Genomic DNA, 19,929 nt, shown 5'->3' with positions numbered 1-19,929 from the left:
AACGAGGACACAGGAAGTCCCAAAACCAGAGTCAAAATAATGATGGCAAGGAACAGCATCGTGGTAGCCCATGAAGTTAGGGCGTTTAGGGACGTGACAGCAAAGACGATCATGAGTTTTTTTTTCTTTTCGTTGTGTGCTGTTTGGGAAGTAAGGATTGCAAGAGTCTCATCATGGAGTTTTCCGACCGGCGTTCTGGTGTCCCCAATCATGCCTCCCCTCGCGCATCTTTTCTGCCCTGACCAAACGTTTCTATGCCCAGAAATCTTCCTTATTATGCCCAAGCTCCATAGCAGAGAATGGACCTCTTGCTTTTCATGGGGAAGTGGACGTGTATTAAAAAATCCAAAGTCCCACGGGAATTCTTAGTTGAATGTCTTCGTCATCGAACATCGGTCCATTGACATTACCTCCGTCAAACCATCAGATGAACAAGAACGATTCTCCAATAAAATGATCTTTTTTCAATACGTCGGCTAACAACCATTTTTGACCAAGTGGATCAATCCCCGAAATTCGTGTTTCAATGTTCACCGTCTTTTCGATCGCGAGAGTTCACCGATCAAAGCATATGATTTCTCGTCATTAATTTATGGATTCGGTCGAATTACTACTGAACTGAAAACGAGCGGTCGCAAGTCGCAACGATTCCGATGGCGCGTAGGAAAAGTGTGTCGAGCTAACGAAAGATCAATCAGAGTGAAGAAATCATTCTCGTTCGATCTTCGACGTAAGGGGAAAAAAGAAAAGGCTGAAAAAGAGGGAGAGTGACTGCTTTAAGCAACTTGGGACGGCAAGAGGACATTTGTCTAAAGTGTGAAAGATAAGGCAGCACTGAAAAGGTCAAAACGGACGCGATCAGTGCCGTGATTGGCGCATGCTGGGGCGGGCCCCGCCCCTGCCAGAAAAACATCAATGATGCTTTCGTCAATGCTAAAGTAATTTCTCCACCTCGTTTAAACAATGATTGTTTCATTCCCTCATCACGCGCACGTGCCGGCGGCATGTACGCGTGCGAGTCCCTCCCCCCGACGGACGGACGAAGGCCCAAAAAGGATTTGCTCGAAGAGGACGACAGGTTTTCGCAGTTGCAGACGAAGGACAAAGCCCTCTCTGCGAGCCCAGAAAGAGTCAGCCCAATGCACGGCAGGATTGCCCTGGCGCGTGTGTGCTCTGTCAGAATTGCCGGCCTTTGTTGAGGCCTTCGCTTCCTGAAGGGGAAAAGGCATCTTCCAGATGATATGTCGAAGCCTCGTGTTGCAGCAGATGGAGAGGAATTCGATGTGAATAGGGTTGCTGTCTTTAACCATGTTTTTCCAATCATGTGTCGAGGGTTAGGGAAGATTCAGCGTCCTTTTCTCACGCTTGTTTGGAGGAGGGTCATTGAAAATACGAGCGATTTCTTGACTATGCTTGCTGCTGGCCCATGATAAGAGCATGTACTATCAATAGAGATCCTCTTCTTGTTGTAAATTAAGTTGGATCGCAATTGATTGTATCAAAAGTCTAATTATCAAAATCGCGCAATATGCAGAACATATAGAACACTGCAAATGAGAGAAAAAAAAGAATGACACACCAGAAATTTTTTACGTGAAAAACTCAAAAGGGGAAAAAACCATAGAAGGCTAACCCAAAAACTCATTACTATAATCAAATGATTACAATTAATACTCTAATAGTATTTCTCACAATAAACCCTCACAACTGTCACAAAACACATCTTTTCTTGAAAAGTTCTCAAGAATTACTTACATTATTAAAGACTCTTGTGATCTCTCTAAAGTAATCTCCACCCAAATAGGAATCCTCCTTAATTGATTTGATAATCACAGCTTAATTAGAAATCTCCCCGATTGACCAAATTCCTCTTATTTGGGCAATTACCAGAATTTATTATTTCCCGGAATTCTTTCTAAATAAAACTAATTCTTATTTGGATTTCTTCATTTTCATAGTCCTATCATAATAAGACTCCCTTCCTATTAGGTAATCTTGATGAGCAATCTCTTCGGATGGTGAGCCAAACATTAAAGTCATGTTTAGGAACATTTAGCTCGAACCGAGATGATCTGCACTGTGGGACCCTAGATCCTCGCGAGCCATGCGAGTCCCAAGCTTCCTCTGATTAACTCCACCATGCTGCGAGCCGTGGTACATAACTCTATCAGCAGTGCCACTATGAGGATAGATGACACCACAAAGAGCAGCTTGTATTTCAACTAGTTTTTCAGACCTAGGAGAAGGGCCATTTCCAGTCATCTCCATCGATAACCTTACTAGGTTTTAACGTATTAAGGTGAGCCGATTGGCGATGAGTATGTATGGCAATTGTTGACTCGGAAATCTCGATAAACTCTCGCTGGATTAGTCATCTCTTAATTTGATTAGACGATCCGCAATCATTTTTTTTTTATTGTTGATTACTGTTTGGCAACTAATGTCACAAGCCATTGGAGGAGCTGAGCTAAGCAAAGCAGCAACTCTCAGAATTCTCACTGGAAGCACAAGACCGATGCTTGCTAGCAACAACACTGACCTCGTCAAATGCATTACAGCGCATATGAATCCAATATTTGCAGATGACATAATTCTGTTTCCGGTCGCAAGAAATAACGGTAAAGATTCGACGTGGCGAGGGAGGTACGCATGGACAGCAGACGAGCAAACCACGGCCGCACAGATTCTGCCCCTTGTATCGATAGGCAGATGCAGAAACAACGTCTTGATTGAAAGCCAACTACCCTCAACCAAAAGGAAAGTCTCGGCAGGTCGCTCTTGACTTTTGGTGCCCTAGACTTTTGGCTGATCGAACTTCTTTAGCGGGCAGCCCTCGTTTTCCTTCTTCTTCGTCCGGGTTTGTCGCTTTCTGCTTCGACTTATCGACGCGGGGTCTTTCAGATTCGTCTTTTTCTGGCAAGCGCAGGACCGTTTCCGGTCGAACGATTAAACCCTACGTTGCGGTCGGTCGAAGTGGTTTCTCGTCCACTCATCTTCAGATCGCGACGAGCTTTCTGATCGCGAAACCCCCCACGGGACGAACGATTCGGTCAAACATTACTTTATCGCATCTACATCCCTAGAAATATCCAAAGACGAAAGTGGAAACCCTACGCACCACGACATCGCAGGAAATCTAAGGCCCTAGTTTTTTCACCATAGATCAGCTGATTTATACGATATTCTTTTGCGTACAAGATTTTTACACGAATTTCCCCAGGGAAATCGATTTATATGATTAATCAAACCGAATACGTCCTCAGTCAGCAGAGAGCTACTGACCCTTTGGAAGCTGCTTATCTTGACTGCGTCGCCATGGGACCACCTGCTTCAATCCTCCGTAAATGCTTGCCTGCAGTTAAGTTGATGTAGCATGTTAATATACAATTCATCTCTACTGCTTTGTAACATCAGCCTTTCGGAATATTATACGGCAATATGCCCTTCCCACCAATCAAGAAGGGAAGAAAAATAGTCAAAGTAGAATTTTGTAAACGAGTTTCACGCGAGAGATTGCGGAGATTGCGATCTCAAGACTGACAAGAGCAGGAATCACTTTGTCATTTCCATGTTGTTTTGGAAATGAGGAGTTTAGATGACGACATGATGCGAAAGTTCAGGAGAAAAATTGTAAGAAAAAGGAGAAGAAGGCTGGAGAGATGGGGTGATTCTCGTACCCACAAGTGCGACTTGGTCTGAGAGAGAGTGAAGAAGCTCCTCCTCCTGCTCACTCTCGTGATCTTCACCTTCGTGACGCTCTCTTCGCCGCCACCGCCGCCGCCGCCTCCACCGCCGAAGAGCACCGAGAAGGAGATCCCGGGGCTGCCCTCCACGACCCGGCTGCTTCTCTCCTTGCCGTGGAACCCCCACCGCGTCGATCCGAACGTTACCCTCTCCCTTATGTCCCTCTTGCTGCAGCTCTCGGGGCTCCGGAACGACCCGCCCAGCCTCCTGAACGACAGCGCCCGGCCCACGTGGTTAGGCCCGTCGTGCGCGGCGGTCGAGGACGGCGCGGCGGCGACTCTGGCGGCGTCGTTGAGGAGCCTCGGAGGGAGGTCCAGGCACCCGGAGGCGGCGGCGGGCTTGGGCTCAGGGTTTTGCTCGGAGGCGGCGTGGCCGCAGGGCCTGGGCTTGCCGGGGGCCTCCTCCCACTTGAACGGCACGGAGACCACCTTCGAGTGGAGCGGCGGCGTCAGCGTCCCCGGCGGCTCGAGCGCCTTCCGGGGGAGCGAGAATAGGGAGAGCTTGGGAGCGGTGAGGTCGCTTCCGGCATCGCCACCGTCGCCGTCGCCGCCGCCGCTCGGGTCCCGGTCTTGCTTATCGTTCAGCTCTTCTAGTGAATTTGCCATAATTCTATCCTTGTTTTCCCTGAGATTTCATGCAATAATGCATCTATGGAGTGTAGATTCGGTGAGGGAATAGATTTTATCTTCTTGGTTAGGTTTTATAGATGGAGAGAGAGAGTGGTAGTGCATGACTTTTCTAGAGAGAGAGAGAGAGAGAGAGAGAGAGAGGAGGTGGTGATGCACGTGAATGTGAATTGAAAGAGGGGTCTTCATAACGCTCCATCAGGCGCTTCTTCTTCACAAGGAAATGGACGGTGTGCGTATGTACTGTCTGCATTCTCATCGTGTCGTGCGGGACAAACCCTATACCAAAAATAACGCATTCATGTAGGTCGAGAACCGTATTAATCATTAGATTAACGATTAACCGGATCTTCAATGATTATAATCATAAAGACTCACGTACATATGATGAATGCGGAATAAAAATATTGTGAATTCACATGAATCGGGTGCATGTAGATACTTTTTATATTCGTATGCAATGTCTTCAAACATGAACCCGCCGCCTATAAAGAAAAAAATTTGTCAAATTTAAAGAATCCTTAAAAAAAAACTCGATGTGAATTGTGAGATTTTCTTTGAGCTCTTATCTTGCGGTCGGACAAAAACGATTTTGTGGTTGACTGCACATAACCCACATTTATTTCATCTGCAAAAATGCATTCAATACAGGTAAATTCCAAGATGCGCGCCGCAATGGTGGCCCGTCGACCATAGGAATGATCGACAGGGTCGATTTCTTATGAACAACTGTTGAGATGCTGTTGGCTGATTGGTTTGGTGACGGGCTAATCACCAACGGTCATGTAGAGGTTTTAAATGGTGGTCCATCCTTTTATTTTTAAAATGGACAGGTAGTAAAGTTAAAAATCTTGGTTGGACCAAATCAAGATTCATTAGCGTTTTGCTTTCTGCCTTTTGGGAAATTGTTCAAAATTCATAAATTGATTGTACATCACATATTCAGTTCCAAACCTTTCAATTATGTTAACTTAATTGTAAGCTTTGTATTCTTTCCGGTCAATTTTTGTTAAAAATTACTAATATGGACGACAACTGTTCTCCTAACGCGACTGGCGCTTATGTAAACAATTTTTGCTATCGTTGCATTGATAAATAAATTTCGTGAAATCTCAAATTAGGACATGTGTTTTAAAGTCGTGCTCATAGGGATGCAGATGAGTAGTATCATGTTTGTTGCAAGCACAGGTGGGGTGGGATTGCCTACCATGGCATGAGAGCGAGGGCATGGATTGTGAACGATAGATATGTCTCCAATTTCATATTGCCTGAGTCCGGCACATTTCGAAACTATGCGGGCGTCGGTGAGCGACAATGAAAGCGAACAATTTAACATTGCGTGCCAGCCAACTTTGAATTAAAATTGCAAAAGCTCTAATCTATGCGAAGCGCGACTTCTCTGAACATCACATGATATATCTCATACACAAAATACTTTCGCGCGCACAACTTGCAACCCGTCGCGATCACATCCGGTACACACAATCACATTTTACTCGTCTATTGACATAAGCTTGTTCATTAAGCTTTGCATGAGTTTTGTATTTCCGCCCGAATGCGAACGTTAATCACGATGGTTTTGAGGTGAGAGGTCGTTTTAAACGTCCCTTTTTCGTATGACTGGCGTCTTCAGTCCATGCCAAAAAGTAGCATATCCGGTGAGTGCTCGATGGAAAAAAACACCAGATAAAAGACACGAGGAGGATGCGTTAAATACTAACCTGAAAGCAGTTGCTCACCATTACGCTGCATCCCTGCACGACTCCAAGCAGCGCCATCCGATTCTATTCCGGATGAACCGCATCGCGTTTGGATGCGTCCGTCCGGGTCCGTCCAAAGCATTACAAGCGGGCAAGGTTTGCTTCAGAACAACGTTAGGTGTGGGTAAAATCGATTTGCTAACTTAATGGTATTAAATTATGCTGCAGATGTTGCTGTCGAGTGTTTGTTAATGTTAGGCCTACCGACGTGCGCGGGCGTTGCCCAAATCGGTCCTTCCGGGAAGATACCTATTTATATTTCTCAAGAGTGGTTATTAAGCAACAGTGTACTGGAAATTCCACAGATAGATGGAAGCAGCGCATGGAAAACAGACAGAAAGAGCAGATGATCTGATCCTTTCAGGGGTTGTTTTTCTTTCTCTTTTCCAGCCTTATTAGGCGAAACCCACTCATAAGCTGTATGGCGATGCTCGCGTTCTAACGCTACGTGTTCATACAGAGTCAAAATTCGCAATAATCTAAGGACCAATCTGGTCCGGACGAGTAGAAAATTACTCCAGAGGTGTGGGGCAGCTGCGACGCACGTCCGACTCGTGATGTAGCTATGGTGAATCAAAACTCGGTTTCATGACTAGTCTTCCGAGAAATACAACAATGAGGAGCAAAGAAGAAGAGGTTCAAGGAACCGATTAAAGTGTTGCTCGGAGAAGGCCGAGAGACGTCAAATTTTTTTCATTTCAGGTTTCGAAATACGTAAGAGAGTTCACTCTAAGAGACAGAAAATCATCCGTGAATCGCTACCAAATTGAGTAGTACCGTCCTTGTAGCTCGAGAATCAGCGATTCTCTGGCCCAAGAATGACAGGTTAGCTCGCAGAATTGAATGTGGAAGGGTTATCAGATAAGACGGTCCGGTGGAGGACTCGCACGAGGCAAAATCGTACCATCCGTCGACGACACATTAATAGTCGAATTCTCGGGTAGATGAAGCAGAAACCGACATGTAACCAATCCCGACGACGTCTATTTAAAGAGAACAGCCGATCATATCCAGTCTCTTTTTAGCTATTTTCAGTTCAATCCAATGGCACAGTCCAAGGCAACTGACTCCCAACCCATTGCAGACGTTTGGCAAAACGTACATCCAAATTGAGTCGTGCTGCAAATTGGTTACGGACGAGTGCTTGGGGAGTTGGGAGTTGGGGCTTGATCATTTAGCTCTCAAAGTCAAATTGACAGATCGTGTTTTCTACACCACGAGTTTTGGAGTTTCTTGCAGTTGTCCAGTACCATCTCACAGCTCATTCCAAGGGTTTTCGCATGTCACCATCACCAGCAATCGATCCGATGTGCGAATGAGGTAAAAAGCATCAAAGTTCAGACGATTACAGCATAAAAAAAGAACTGAAAATGGCAAGGCGAAAGAGTGATAATCGATGGAACTGCTTGCATTCGGATTAAACTAACACAATTACTTATTACATTGATTGTTCACCTATTATTCAGTATTTTATTTATGAATCATACAAGATGTGGTTAGAGTCGAGATAAGTATAATCGACATCACCATTACACAGATACCAAAAACAAATTTATTCATAAGAATTGTGTGTTGATTATAATTAATAACCTAACATTGATTGGACGAGCGAGATAAGAAGGAGAGAGGGCGTATTAGGATAGCCATTACAACTTGTCGGTCCATCTAATAGCACGCAAACATCATAATAGCTGGAAAGCCCGTGATAGACTTGTCACATACTAGTTATTAATTGGGACCGGACATACAATTTGGATCCATTTGTTTGCAGGACAAGTGTTTCCGAAAAATTGTTTTATGACCGTTTGGTGTTGGAATGATTATTTTTCGCGACAAAGCTCCGTCATGTCTCGCCATGCATCTATAGCTCAGAAGAAGCCAGCCATGCATGCATGAACTTTAACCAAAATGCTCCATCCATCAATGGAAATAAGTCATATTGTCATCCACCATCAAAATTTACAAAAGAAACCCTAAAAAAAAGGAAGAAAAAGGAAGAAGAAGGAGCGTAAACGAAAGAAACAGAAGTACAGAAGATAGAGGGGACCAATGTGCCATCCAACGAACAAAGCAGAATACATTCAAACCCATGTTCCGCTCTGCATTCATTCATACAAGAAAGACAGATACCGGGAGAATCCATGCTTCCCACTTCCACCAAGCTTCTCGTCCTCCGAGGCCGCCCGCCTGCGCTCGACGAGTCGAGAAGAAGACGGACATGGATCAGCACTCGGCGCCGAGCCCGCGATCATATATAGAAGAATATAGCTAAGGAATGATGATAATACACAATACCTTGTGTCGAGGGGGCTTAAATTAGACGTCCTTGGCGATGAGCTCGCCGTTGACGAGCTCTCTGTAAGCGGCGATGGGCCAGCTGAAGCCACGGAAGACGAGGCGGGAGGCGAGGGGGACGTCGATGATGATCTCCTTCTGGGTGGGCTTCTTCTCGTCGCGGATGGCGATGAGGTAGCTCCGGCCGACCCACCCGATCCACCCGGCGATGTAGAGGAAGAGGATGCCCGGGGTGATGAACTCGCCCCAGTGCCGCTGGTCCCCGCTCACGATCAGGTGGGGGAGCCCGTCGGTGCCGCACAGCAGCCCCTGCTTGCCGTAGTTGTCGAACCGCCGCTTCGTCTTCTCCATGGTGGCCTTGAGGGCCAGGGCCGGGGCGCTGTCGGGGGCGTACAGCTTCAGCGACGACTCCAGCTTCTTGAGCTGCTGCTTCTCCCGCTTCGCGAACTGCTTCGACTCCTTGCACGGGGTCAGCCCCGCGATGTCGGCGGCCGCGGGCTGCGGCGCCGAGAGGAGGATGGAGGAGAGGGCGAGCGCGGCGGAGAAGGCCTGGAGAGGCGACGCCGCCGAGGTGGAGGCGGAGCCCTGCTCAGGGGAGGAGGAGGAGCATCTTATGAGGGTGGCGGCCGGCCTGACTGACTTGGAGGGGCTGAGCTTCGGGGCGGCGATGGGCTTGGAGAGATTGGTGGGGATGGTGAGCGACATGGCTGCAGGATTCTGGTCGGACGATGGCTTGTGATGCTCCCTCCAGTTTCAGGGAGATGGGTTTTAGATTCGGGCAAGGAAAGATAAGTGGCTCAAATTCGGGATAAGGTGGAAGGGAGCGTGGAGGCTGACGTGGGACGACTCCATTGGCCGTCGCGAGATCCATCTATCTCCTCTGATTTTTCTCTTCCCTTTCCCCCCTATCTATCCTCTTCCTTCATCTAAATCCCCAAGCAAGCGGGCAAAGCGGGCCCGATTTCTTCTTTCTATTTTAGCTTTACTACAAGTCGTGTGGCTCATAAGCTTATGGGACTTTTGAACTTCAATCGGTTTCTATAATTTACCCGTGCAACAATAGCTTCATTTCGATTCCCATCAGTTCAACTTCTCTCTCTAGGTCGAATCGGATTTAGCAAGCTCCACTGGTCTTAGGCTAGTTTTGGGTGTCGGTCTGCCGAGATTTGTGCACTTTGCTCTCTGTTTCTTTACCACTATTGACATCAATTATAGATCTCCCAATCATCAGACACGAATTTTCGAAAGATCATTCACTCACGCCTCCATCCAGCGCAGAATCATCGCATTTTCTTTCTTTTTAAGCACCGGCTAAACGAATGCTCACTCTATGCGAAAGACCTTGATTCGAACCCGCCATATACAAGATAGCTCGAAACGATACGGAACAAGCATGGCCACTCTTCCTTGGAGGAGAAGCAAAATCAAGAAACCAGTGCGTGGCCCGAAACCCAGAATAGAAGTAAAGGCTAAAAGGGCAAAACCCATCCAGCTTGCAAAGTGCTGGAAAGTATAGGACTTTCGCTTATCTGTGCAAAACTGCGATAAACTAACAATGAAAATCCCTCCAGGCACCAACAATGCACAAAGATATGAATAGAGTCTAGCTGTATACAACGCCTGAACAGGTAATGCAGTTGGGTCAACGCAAGAAAAATTCGATCTTTTAGATCAAAACGACAATGAAAAAAACATAATTTCGATGAGACCCAGAAACAGATAGTGACTGCAAGATCTGTAGCTCGGGCATTCGAATCCATTTGGCAATGTACTGCTCAAAAGGTTATGTGATCAACTTCAACCATACGGCAACATTCCAGATACGTATAATTTCTATAGAACTCAATCCGACATCAAAGAGACTCATAGATAAATAACAAGAGATTTACATTTGAGAGCCGAAATGCGCAACTTCAAGAGACTTACGGCCGCCGGCATGGCGATGCAATCGCCCCTCTTTCATCTCCCTCATTTGGGTATAGACAAATCCTTCCGGACTAAAAATTAGTAATCGAAAACAAGCGCGACGACAAACAGGACACACCCGGATCTTCAGTTTCAGGCATCGATGCACTGGAATCCCCTGCACACCCACAACCACACCCCGAACAAGGCGACGCACACGACCAGATCGATGGACAGCACGACCCACACATGCTTCTTCCAGACTTGCTTGGCCCTCAGCCGCTCCCCCGAATGAACGCCGCTCTTCTGTATCGAGGCAGGGAAATCCCGGCACAGCCCGTTCGCCTCGTCGGCCACTTCCACCTTGTTCTCGAAATTGAGGTCCTTCGCGTCGCCCTTGGCCGCCGATTCGCCATTCAACCTCTTCTTCTTCTTGAGCACCTTCCCGGGGCTGCCCAGCAGCGGAGCCATGAAGGCTCCCCCTCCATCGAGGCTCGCGTTCCTACTGCTCTCCGCGCTCGTGGTCATCGACCCCGGGGTGGAGTCGAATCCGTCGCCGCTGCCGCCGCCCGGCCGCATCAGGTCGCGGAGGACCCGATCGAATTGGGGCTGGAAGCAGCCGGGGCTCAGGCCATCGGGGCATCGCGCCGTCTCGCGCCCGACCGCGGCCTCGAAGGAGGATCGCAGGCGATCCAGGAAGCGGAGGACCTCGGCCTTGTCGAGGGCCTCGTCGGCGACGACGAAGTAGGCGAGGGGATCGGCGACGAGGAAGGTGTAGGAGCGGCGGCGGGTGGTGTGGGAGAAGGAGGAGTGGTGGGGCGGGGCGCGGAGGGCGCACTGGCGGGCGATGGGCAGGAGATCGGGGTCGCCGCCGCCGCCGCCGCCGCCGCCGCCGCCGGCGAACTCGGCGAGGATCGAGGAGGCCCCGCTGGCGACGGAGATGTAGAGGAAGAGGCTGGGGTCCGGCGGGATCATCGGCGGGCGTCGCGAGGTTTCATCAGAAATTCAACGCCGATCGAAGGAATGCGCTGCCCTCTCTCTCTCTTTCTCTCTGTCTCTCTCTCTCTCTAAAACCCTCGCTTTAAGGGAATTCTCTCTCTCTCTCTCTAAATATTGGAGGGTAGGCAAAAGAGAGGAGAAAGAATAATGCGATCGGATGGACAACTTTTTTGTTATCTCTCCTCGGTTAACTTCCTTGCTAAATTTAGCAACAAAAAAAAAAAACCGTGGATTGTTTCATTCCTTTTGTATCCAATGTCCACTTCAAATTTCGTACAAATTCACTTGATTATTAGATCCAAGGTCGAGAATTAGGTTGGCTAATCCGACGAAATGCAACTCTGTTCGTTATGATTTTAGGTGTTTTAAACGGCGCTTACTTTCTCGTTTTTCCCGCAATCAAATTGGTCGATCTTTAATTCAAAGTGGTCGAATGCATGCTTTTCATTTTGACTTTGCTGTTTTATCAATAGAATAACTTAGTAGACATCGCGCCCCGGTTCTCCAATTAATGGAATACCATTTCAAGTCCAGGTGTCAACGAGTTAATGCTTTGTGGTCACCATTTTTGCCAAAAGGGGGACAAAAACAGCAAGAAATGCAATAAGACATCCAACGATAACGTTTGCTCCTCAATTACAAGGGTATTATAGTAAAAGTAGCTTACAAAATGACGTGGCAAGCTCTTTATACTACCTTTTCAATTACATAATGACACCGACCAAAAAAAAAAAAAAATTACATAATGACAAGAGACGGACAACTCATGGTGATTTTGGCAAAGATTCAGGACAGAGATGTACTGACTAAACAAAAGAATGGATCATTGGAAGCGATGCGGAAGGCTCATGCCCAGCAGGGAAGTGGGCAGGGAAAGTTGACCCATTTCTCTGAGCTGCTAGACCAAAGATCAGCCCCTTGACATACCGTAAATTTGCAGCTCCCGACGTTGTTTTTCTCCTGGTTTTCCATATTCTCGGAGTCATGCCGCCTCACCCAACATAAGGCGGATCTGTGAAGGCCCACTTAAAGACCTCCTCGTACTGCATTGCTGCATTCTCCCACGTGTAGTCCTTCGCCATCCCTCTCTTCATCAGTCCCACCCAAGAAGTTTTGTGTTCTTTGTATGTCCTAATGGCGACCCTCAGTGCCTGCAGAAGATAGCCGCTTCCCAGTTACCTTACAATCCATAACTCCCCTCAAATAAACGAGGGACCGTTAAGAAAAGGGCCAAAGATTGTGGAACATGGGAACTAACATAGTGGCCGTGCTTAATGATCGAGTAAAATATGACTTTGATAATACAGCATCCTGTACACTCACATTTTCGCAATTAAAGCAAAATGCTCTCTAGACAAATTGTAACAGTTTCCATTGGAAATGACACCAATATGATCTAGTGCACCACCAATCAGCTGCCATGTTGAGTTTAATACTTGATATAAAACCATTTTGCCACACTTCTAAATTGTGATGTCTTGAGAAATAAAGAAGCTAAAGCGGACTGAGTCTTCTTACATTTAGATCAGGCTATATCGTGCTATTTAGTAAGCCAAACAACAATTATCATTGGATAGGAAGTTCTGGCAAACTTACCGCCAACATGCTCTCTTTTGTTAATGGAGAAAAGGTCCATCTGGCAATCCATAAGAATCATACGTCATTAAAGAAGATATAATTTTTCTGATGATTGAAGAACAAACCTTCTGTACTATCAAGCTCTTAGTAAAGAAGAGAGGCGTGAACCCATAAAAGTTAAGATGTGTTAGTTTTGAGATGGCAATTCAATTATATGCAAAGCCTCTCTCGGGAAACAACTGTCATTAGGAGGAGAGTTGCCATAAACACATACCCAGTACCGCCGCCACTGCCTTCATTAGCATATGGGTTAAAGTTGTCCACTGTGTCCTGAGGAAAAGAGAACAGGAACGACTAAGTGATACAGAATCATATAACAAAAAGTTGCTTTTAAGTTTCCACAGAAGCCTAAACTCACTCTAAGTCCCCAGTGGCATGTACCACTGGTACAGTTCCATATCTCATGGCATACAGTTGATTTAGCCCACATGGTTCAAATCTTGATGGCATCAGTAAAATGTCACAGCTGTTCATTCATTGACTGAAATGAGTTGCTGCTCCCGATAGAGAGGATACTGAAATGCAAAACTCAAATTAAATTACCCTGCCGTTATCTTATGAGAAATTGGAACATTGAATCCCACCCAGCCCCGGAACTTCTCTTTGTAGGTTGACTCTGCTGCTCTCATCCATTCTTCAAATCGTGGATCTCCAGACCCAAGCATAACCTTAATAGATTGGACAATTGCTAAATTAAGTTGGATAAAAACGCAATGAAACAACCGGTACAGTATAGATGCTACGTAAGAAGATCCAAGCAATTTGAAGCGGTAACTAAGGATTCAGTTTAGATCCTTGGGGAGCTGAGGAAATAGAGTTATGCACATGACCATGTACTTGAAGCACTGTTAAGAAAGATAAAAACAACTGAAAGAAAAGATTGCTACTACAAGTAAATAATAAAAAAAAAAAAAGGAGAATTAAGGGGATGATCCATGTATCATAGAAAGCTAGACAAAACCAGAAACTTTCAAGGGGAATTCCAAGAAGAAGTGAACTCACTTACGAATTGGATATCATCTTCCATAAGCTCTGGCATTGCCGAAGAAATTAGGTCAATCCCTTTCTGGTAGTCCAGTCTACCAATAAACCCAATCTACAAAGTTTAATGTACAATTAGAACTGATATCTTGCCATCAGAACCACATAGTAAGCAACTTAATATTACCAATGGGCAGTCTGGCAAAATAGGAAGACCAAGTTCTTTCTGCAGAGCTATCTTGCATTGCACCTGGAGTTCATGAATTAGCTGGTTAACATAACAGTGTAACAGAATAGCCAGGTCACAAATTGAGAGGTTATCACCTTTCCAGAAAGATCACTGACACAGTAATGGGAAGCAAGATACTCATCCGTAGAAGGGTCCCACTCAGTAATATCAATGCCATTGGTAATACCTGTCAAAATTAGCATCGAAGTCTCAAGAAATAGTTCAATGCAAAGGAAATAAAAATTCTTAGTAACGGGCTAATTTATCAGAATATGCACAGAATAACATCTAAAATGCTAGCTAAAATCATTGACAATTTAGGATAGAATTCTAAGTAACTACTAAACTGGAAGTGAACATCTTATAATTATGTGAATTACACGACGCTGCAGTTCCTACATCAAGCAACTAAAAGACAGTTCACTCATTAAGATTAATATATTACTTTGAATACAAGCTTACACACCACTTAGAACAAATTTTCGACTGCTTAACAATTCATTGAGACCATATCCGCCTTCAGCAGTTGTTATCTCCCAGGAATAACCCTGCAAATAGCAAGGAAGAAACATGAACTGCGTGACGATGAAAGACAAAAAAGGCAAATGAATTGTGCTTTAGATGCTATAATATAGAACAGAGATGTGCTAGCAGGAATATAGATGTGGGGACTTGGGAAATGTCAACGTGACATATCTTTATCTCCTTTCAAGCGACACTGTTTCACCGGAGTGGCGTAAGATAATTTTTGCCAATCCATGACCAGCTCCAAAAACTCAAAATAGAAGGAAAAACTCTAAACTAGAAAGAGGCATGTCGAAGGAAACAGTCTTGGATACAGATACTGATATGACATTTATAACCTTGCTAACTGTAAGTATACGATCGGCTGTCACAATCGCACCCTTTAAGACATTGACAGCTTCCCCAGTATCAAGAGCATGTGTTCTTGCCCATGTAGGAAACACCCATTCAAGTGCTTTATACCATTGAGGAGGGAGTCCCAGATTCTTATACGTCACTGCAGCTTCCACACCCTATAATTCAAGATAGTTTAGTTCGTTAGTTCAGCTAGAATTAACTTCATCACTTATAAATTGCATCATGCATATGAGAAACGAACAAATGTGTTCAAAATAGAAGATCCCATAGCATTCATTAATAATGAATGTCTTAATTACCACTGTTTTATGGACTTAACCCTTTGTATTGCCCTCAAAGTGTGTTCATCCAGAATAATATGCTCTATTCCTAGCAGTCAAGTTTGATCTATCTCTCCTCTATAAAACCGACATGATAACATAGATAACCTTGGTCAAGTGTGTGTAAATACCATTATGTCCTCTCCTGCCTGGCAGCAAGCACTCCAGAGCTAGAAGGGGTGCTATGAAAACAGTGAAAATATAATAAACAGAAAAACCTCTTCCACATTCTTAGTTCTCTCTTAGGACACTTGAAAAATTCCAGATTGCTCGAATAAGACACATATAGCTTCAAAACTTTAATAGCATGTTTGGTGTTGAATTTAACCATCCAATACAAATAAATTTATCAGAAAGTCATTTCTAAACCTTCAGAGAACTGGAACAACGAAATCCCACCATCAACTTCCTGGGCTACACCCAGAAAAATTTTAGAAGAGAAAGGAATGAAATGAAAAAGATCCCCCCCCAAAAAAATCACCTTATATCCCTTAAAAGATTATCGTTTTTCTTGTTATTTCTCCATAAAGAACATGTCATCTTGTGAGATCATGCATAAGGGACCACGTTGCATGACTGTAACTCATTTTTTGAAATATAATCAGAAAAACTTTGACTGTTCATGTAAAGTAGGTCAGTGGTGAGAGTTTGGAAATGACCTTCAGTTTCCTCACCTAGAGATGACCTAATTCTTCATGGTTTTCTCTAATAAGATATACAATTTAAGAAAAACATCACAAAGCATTTACCTGATGTGCAAGGTTATGGATTACAAGAACACTGCGGGCATCCTTATAAACTCCAAATGGACGGTATTTGGCACCCAAGAGTCTGTGCCAGAAGACTGTTTATTAGCATGACAACGCACTAAAAGATTTAACTGTGTCTATGCAAGTCAAAAAAAGCTCCTCAAGCATGTGAGCAACAGTATCCTTCACTTTTTTGCATGCAAATTATGCATATTAACCACAGACTGTAGAAACGTATATAGTCCACAGTCACTGGCCATAATCATGCAACTTCTCATTTCATTTTTGGTCTAAGCCAAATCATGCACTATTGCTGTCTCATCATCTTACAAGAATTATGATCCTGCTTTTAGGAACTGCAATAAAAGAAACTGCATCTGATAATAAGATCACAAGCAAAGAAAGGACTGATAAAACAGAAAAAGAAGCACCATTAAGGCATCATAATCTAACGTGATTATATGTCAGGTTCCAGACAAGAAAAGAGATGACTTACACTGGCACAAGGCCAGCATGCCAGTCGTTGACTAGAAACAGACAGTTTTCCCCATATGTGAAACCTCCCAGGGGAAGAACTAATGGGGCTTCACATGCTGCATGGCAAAGTAAAGTGAACCGAAACTGTAAAACCAGCAGGAGAAGATTTTGTCATTGCCATATTTTAAGGAAGCACGTTAAACACTGATCTAAATCTAAGCTGTCAAAAAGCAGAAATAAGCAAGAGGCTATAACCTGGTTATCGCCAAAAGCACCAAAACTATCTCCATATGGATTCCCAGGACGTTGGTACGATGGGTGATCCACGAATACCTGAGAAATTGCATATCAACTCAACACTGAAAAAAAGGTTCCGACTGAATTCTCACTGCATTAGAACTTTACAGAACGTGCTAATGTGGCTTCTGAAAAAAATAGTTTTGAGTTATCTACAAGTCGTGGATCCTGGAATTATATCTTGAGCAGCATTAAGATAATTCATACCCAGTCAACACCTTTTCTGTACTCATGGAAGAAGGAAACCTCTTGAACTCCACCGAAACAATGAACTTTAACACAGTGACCTAAATCGACAGCACCAGCATATCTTTCATCTGCAACAGTCCCATTTTGGTACCTGGGAGAGACAACCATAACCCGGTGTCCCCGAGCAGCTAGGGCTATTGGTAATGAACCACAGACATCTCCCAAGCCCCCCGTCTTAGAATAAGGAGCCGCTTCAGCAGTCACAAAAACGATATTGTAAGATAATTTGGTTTGAGCTTCCTCTTCCCCTTCTGTTTCCTCGGTCTCTTTTATCTCATCGGTGCCTTTTTCTCCCTCAGCACCAGCAACTTCCACATAATCTATATAACACATTGAATACCAGAACAATGACCCACCATTTCACCACACTCAAGAAAAAAAACAACTCAAGAATATGCAATGCAAAAATCAGGCGAAAATCTCATCTGAAAGCAACAATGCAGGAATATCACAGAGAAGGTCGGTGTCATGCCTATACAACTCCTTTTCTCACTATTGATTGCAGAACTCATTCGACAGTTCAAGTTACTCTGAAACGTGTAACTAACATTGCTAAGTCCATGGGTAAAGCCAGGTGTGTTGCTGTGTAACAATGTGAAAACCATAGCTGCAATCAAGTAGTGGATTTATGCATTCATTTTCTACATATCTAGTCGATAGAAGGGTACAGCCAGGACAAGTTGTAGGCAGCAAAGAACAGAGCATTTATGATGGTCTATGCTCACCCATGAAACTCAATTCTCTTTTCTTCTTTTTATTTATTCATTCATTTATTTATTTTTGGTGGGGCACCTTATGCTCAGTCATTAACCTGAGAACTCAAGGCCACATCTCTGAGAGACAAAAGGTTAAACGCAGAGGAGCACTATTACTCGTTAGAGTGCAGCAATACCAAGAAACAAATGGAATTAAGTATTCTTATGGGAAAGAGCTGATGATGTAACAAGTTGACCAAACTGACAGATCCCTATAGACTATCCGCACCAGGCACGGAAATCTAACACGACCATGTGATAGGATCCGCAACTAAGAGGGCCAAGAAAGATCAGAATGCTGAGCATCCGCCAAAGCCATCACCATTCAAATTCAACAGGTCCCAGCAAACGAGCCAAAGGCATTGCGACGTGAATTGAGAAAGCGAGTTCCGACTCGGGCGAGTCTGTTTTCTGTTTATAACTAACATCGTCCCTACAATTTCGAATGTCGATGGACGTGGAGGCGAAACAATCAATCCAACGCCGTGCCGAGCAGAACAAACTCAGTGCGCCTGAGTAAGCACCATCGGCGAAGAGAACAAGGATGGCGGGCGGGCAATGCAATGATCCGCATCCACCGCATCATTTCAGCAAGTAACCAATTAACACGATTCGCCATTAACAGACTACATATCAGAATCATCCCACCGGAAAAAAGAAGAAGAAGAAGAAGAAGAACGAAATGCACCAGAGAGCAAGCAAAAGATCCTAAATCGAGAAACTTAAACGCCCCCGCGCGCTCACCGGGTCGCGTCTGTGGAGCGAGGCTGAACCCGACGACGGCGCCGGAGGCATCCCTCTCCGCACCCAACACCAGCCCGCCACCGCCACTGCCACCCTCACCCTCGGATTCCCGCTCTCCGTCTTCAACCGCGAACTCGTCCTTCGGCGGCGAGCCGCCGAAGCCGCCGAAGCCGCCGCCGGCGGATCGCCTCAGCACGACGGGGCCGGCTCCGGCGCTCCTCCTCCTCCAGAACGACACGGCGGAGCGCGCCCGCCCGGCCGCTCGGGAGGCGGCGACGCCAGCTCGCGCTGCGGACGCCGTCCGGCGCGGGATTCCCCGAGCGAGGTGCAGAGTCTCCATGGAGAGAAGTCTGGAGACCGCGAGCTATAAGTAGAGGAAGAGCGAAAGGGCGAGAGGTTGCTTGGGAATGACGACGAAAAAGAGATTTTTTGCGTGGCACAGATTCATTGATTGCAGGGCGGGACTGGCGAGCGTTGGATCCCACCCATCCCCTCCAAAGCCTCGAAAGCCACGGAGCCCGAGCGCGTGATCGGGTGCCCCGCCTTTCCGACACCGCCAGGCCGACGTGGCGCTCCCCCTACCGCCACGTCGCCCGCCGACCTCCGCTCCGCGCCACGTGTCGAGCGGCGATGGGGCGACCCGGGGTCGTTCCCGTGGGGCGGGGCGCTGAGGAACTCTATCCTGCGAAAGGAGGAGGAAAACCTGCGGGAAGATCTCTCGCGGGATTGCGTCACTCCCGCTGAGATCTCGCCACCTCGAACCTTTCTTTAAAAGGAAAAGTAGAAAAAGGTGGCTAGCATTAATTTAGCGTCCCGCAATTAAGGAATATCCTGCCCTTAGATTAATTTAATCAAATTGCGGAAATTCAACATTGACATGCATGTCATCATTCATAACCACACCTTAGCGTATCCAAAGCAGCGGTTTTCTCTAAAGCAGATCATAAATGCATATAATGACTTGACATCCGTACGTGATTAATAAATTTGATTTGACCACGGATAATTAATTATTAACACACTGTGTGCATCAATATTTCGTAAAAGTGACCATTTTTCAAATGAATAGTCTTTCAAATCATGCATCTGTCAGGTAGTACTCCCTCCCCCTAGATACAATATTTGCGCGGATCTCGATTAAAGCATCATATTGAATAGCTAAAAAAAAGCCACAAAATACTTTAAATTATGTTCACTGCAATACATTTGCTGTGAACTTTTTTTTCCATTACGCCATAAACCCAAAACTTATATTAGTATCCAGTTAACGAATTATGCG

The 19,929-nt window shown here is 45.4% G+C and overlaps 4 protein-coding genes across 5 annotated transcripts; all 4 read right to left on the bottom strand.

The window, feature by feature from the left end:
• Positions 1-2,519: 2,519 nt before the first annotated feature.
• LOC108955917 (uncharacterized protein At4g00950-like) lies at positions 2,520-4,511 on the bottom strand. The gene is made up of 2 exons (XM_039304468.1): positions 3,678-4,511; positions 2,520-3,352 (listed from the first exon to the last, which is right to left on the bottom strand). Exons 1-2 carry the CDS (start codon positions 4,347-4,349, stop codon positions 3,275-3,277), a joined length of 750 nt encoding a protein of 249 aa, XP_039160402.1. The 5' UTR covers positions 4,350-4,511; the 3' UTR covers positions 2,520-3,274.
• A 3,517-nt stretch (positions 4,512-8,028) lies between these two features.
• On the bottom strand, positions 8,029-9,206 carry LOC104424516 (photosystem I reaction center subunit III, chloroplastic). Its single transcript, XM_010036974.3, has 2 exons — positions 8,426-9,206; positions 8,029-8,317 (listed from the first exon to the last, which is right to left on the bottom strand). The coding sequence occupies exon 1, from the start codon at positions 9,128-9,130 to the stop codon at positions 8,447-8,449; it is 684 nt and encodes a 227-aa protein (XP_010035276.1). The 5' UTR covers positions 9,131-9,206; the 3' UTR covers positions 8,029-8,317; positions 8,426-8,446.
• Positions 9,207-10,148: 942 nt separating this feature from the next.
• On the bottom strand, positions 10,149-11,450 carry LOC104424515 (phytolongin Phyl2.1). Its single transcript, XM_010036973.3, has one exon. It carries the CDS (start codon positions 11,303-11,305, stop codon positions 10,484-10,486), a length of 822 nt encoding a protein of 273 aa, XP_010035275.2. The 5' UTR covers positions 11,306-11,450; the 3' UTR covers positions 10,149-10,483.
• Positions 11,451-11,926: 476 nt separating this feature from the next.
• Positions 11,927-19,030, bottom strand: LOC104424514 (soluble starch synthase 1, chloroplastic/amyloplastic). Of its 2 annotated transcripts, XM_010036972.3 has the most exons (15): positions 18,651-19,018; positions 17,110-17,471; positions 16,861-16,938; positions 16,625-16,749; positions 16,129-16,210; positions 15,041-15,214; positions 14,644-14,725; positions 14,273-14,364; positions 14,136-14,198; positions 13,974-14,063; positions 13,511-13,635; positions 13,326-13,433; positions 13,182-13,237; positions 12,926-12,965; positions 11,927-12,480 (listed from the first exon to the last, which is right to left on the bottom strand). In XM_010036972.3, the coding sequence occupies exons 1-14, from the start codon at positions 18,988-18,990 to the stop codon at positions 12,946-12,948; spliced, it is 1,797 nt and encodes a 598-aa protein (XP_010035274.2). In that variant the 5' UTR covers positions 18,991-19,018; the 3' UTR covers positions 11,927-12,480; positions 12,926-12,945. The 2 variants fall into 2 exon arrangements, 1 of the variants encoding a protein (XP_010035274.2); XR_005547857.1 differs by lacking the exons at positions 11,927-12,480; positions 12,926-12,965; positions 13,182-13,237 and having other exon boundaries at positions 13,970-14,063; positions 18,651-19,030.
• Positions 19,031-19,929: the final 899 nt, after the last annotated feature.

This window comes from Eucalyptus grandis, chromosome 11 (assembly GCF_016545825.1).
Source record: "Eucalyptus grandis isolate ANBG69807.140 chromosome 11, ASM1654582v1, whole genome shotgun sequence".
Classification (NCBI taxonomy): Eukaryota; Viridiplantae; Streptophyta; class Magnoliopsida; order Myrtales; family Myrtaceae; genus Eucalyptus; species Eucalyptus grandis.
The sequence above is the reverse complement of the archived record's forward strand: the minus strand, read 5'-3'. Positions and strand labels throughout refer to the sequence as shown.

Coding starts and splice junctions, on each gene's coding strand:
- LOC108955917 (XM_039304468.1), bottom strand. CDS start 4,349: ATGGCAAATTCACTAGAAGAGCTGAACGATAAGCAAGACCGGGACCCG. Junction 3,353..3,677: donor AGACCAAGTCGCACTTGTGG/GTACGAGAATCA, acceptor ACTTAACTGCAG/GCAAGCATTTACGGAGGATT.
- LOC104424516 (XM_010036974.3), bottom strand. CDS start 9,130: ATGTCGCTCACCATCCCCACCAATCTCTCCAAGCCCATCGCCGCCCCG.
- LOC104424515 (XM_010036973.3), bottom strand. CDS start 11,305: ATGATCCCGCCGGACCCCAGCCTCTTCCTCTACATCTCCGTCGCCAGC.
- LOC104424514 (XM_010036972.3), bottom strand. CDS start 18,990: ATGGAGACTCTGCACCTCGCTCGGGGAATCCCGCGCCGGACGGCGTCC. Junction 15,215..16,128: donor TCCATAACCTTGCACATCAG/GTAAATGCTTTG, acceptor CTTGAATTATAG/GGTGTGGAAGCTGCAGTGAC. Junction 13,636..13,973: donor TGGAAGATGATATCCAATTC/GTAAGTGAGTTC, acceptor CAATCTATTAAG/GTTATGCTTGGGTCTGGAGA.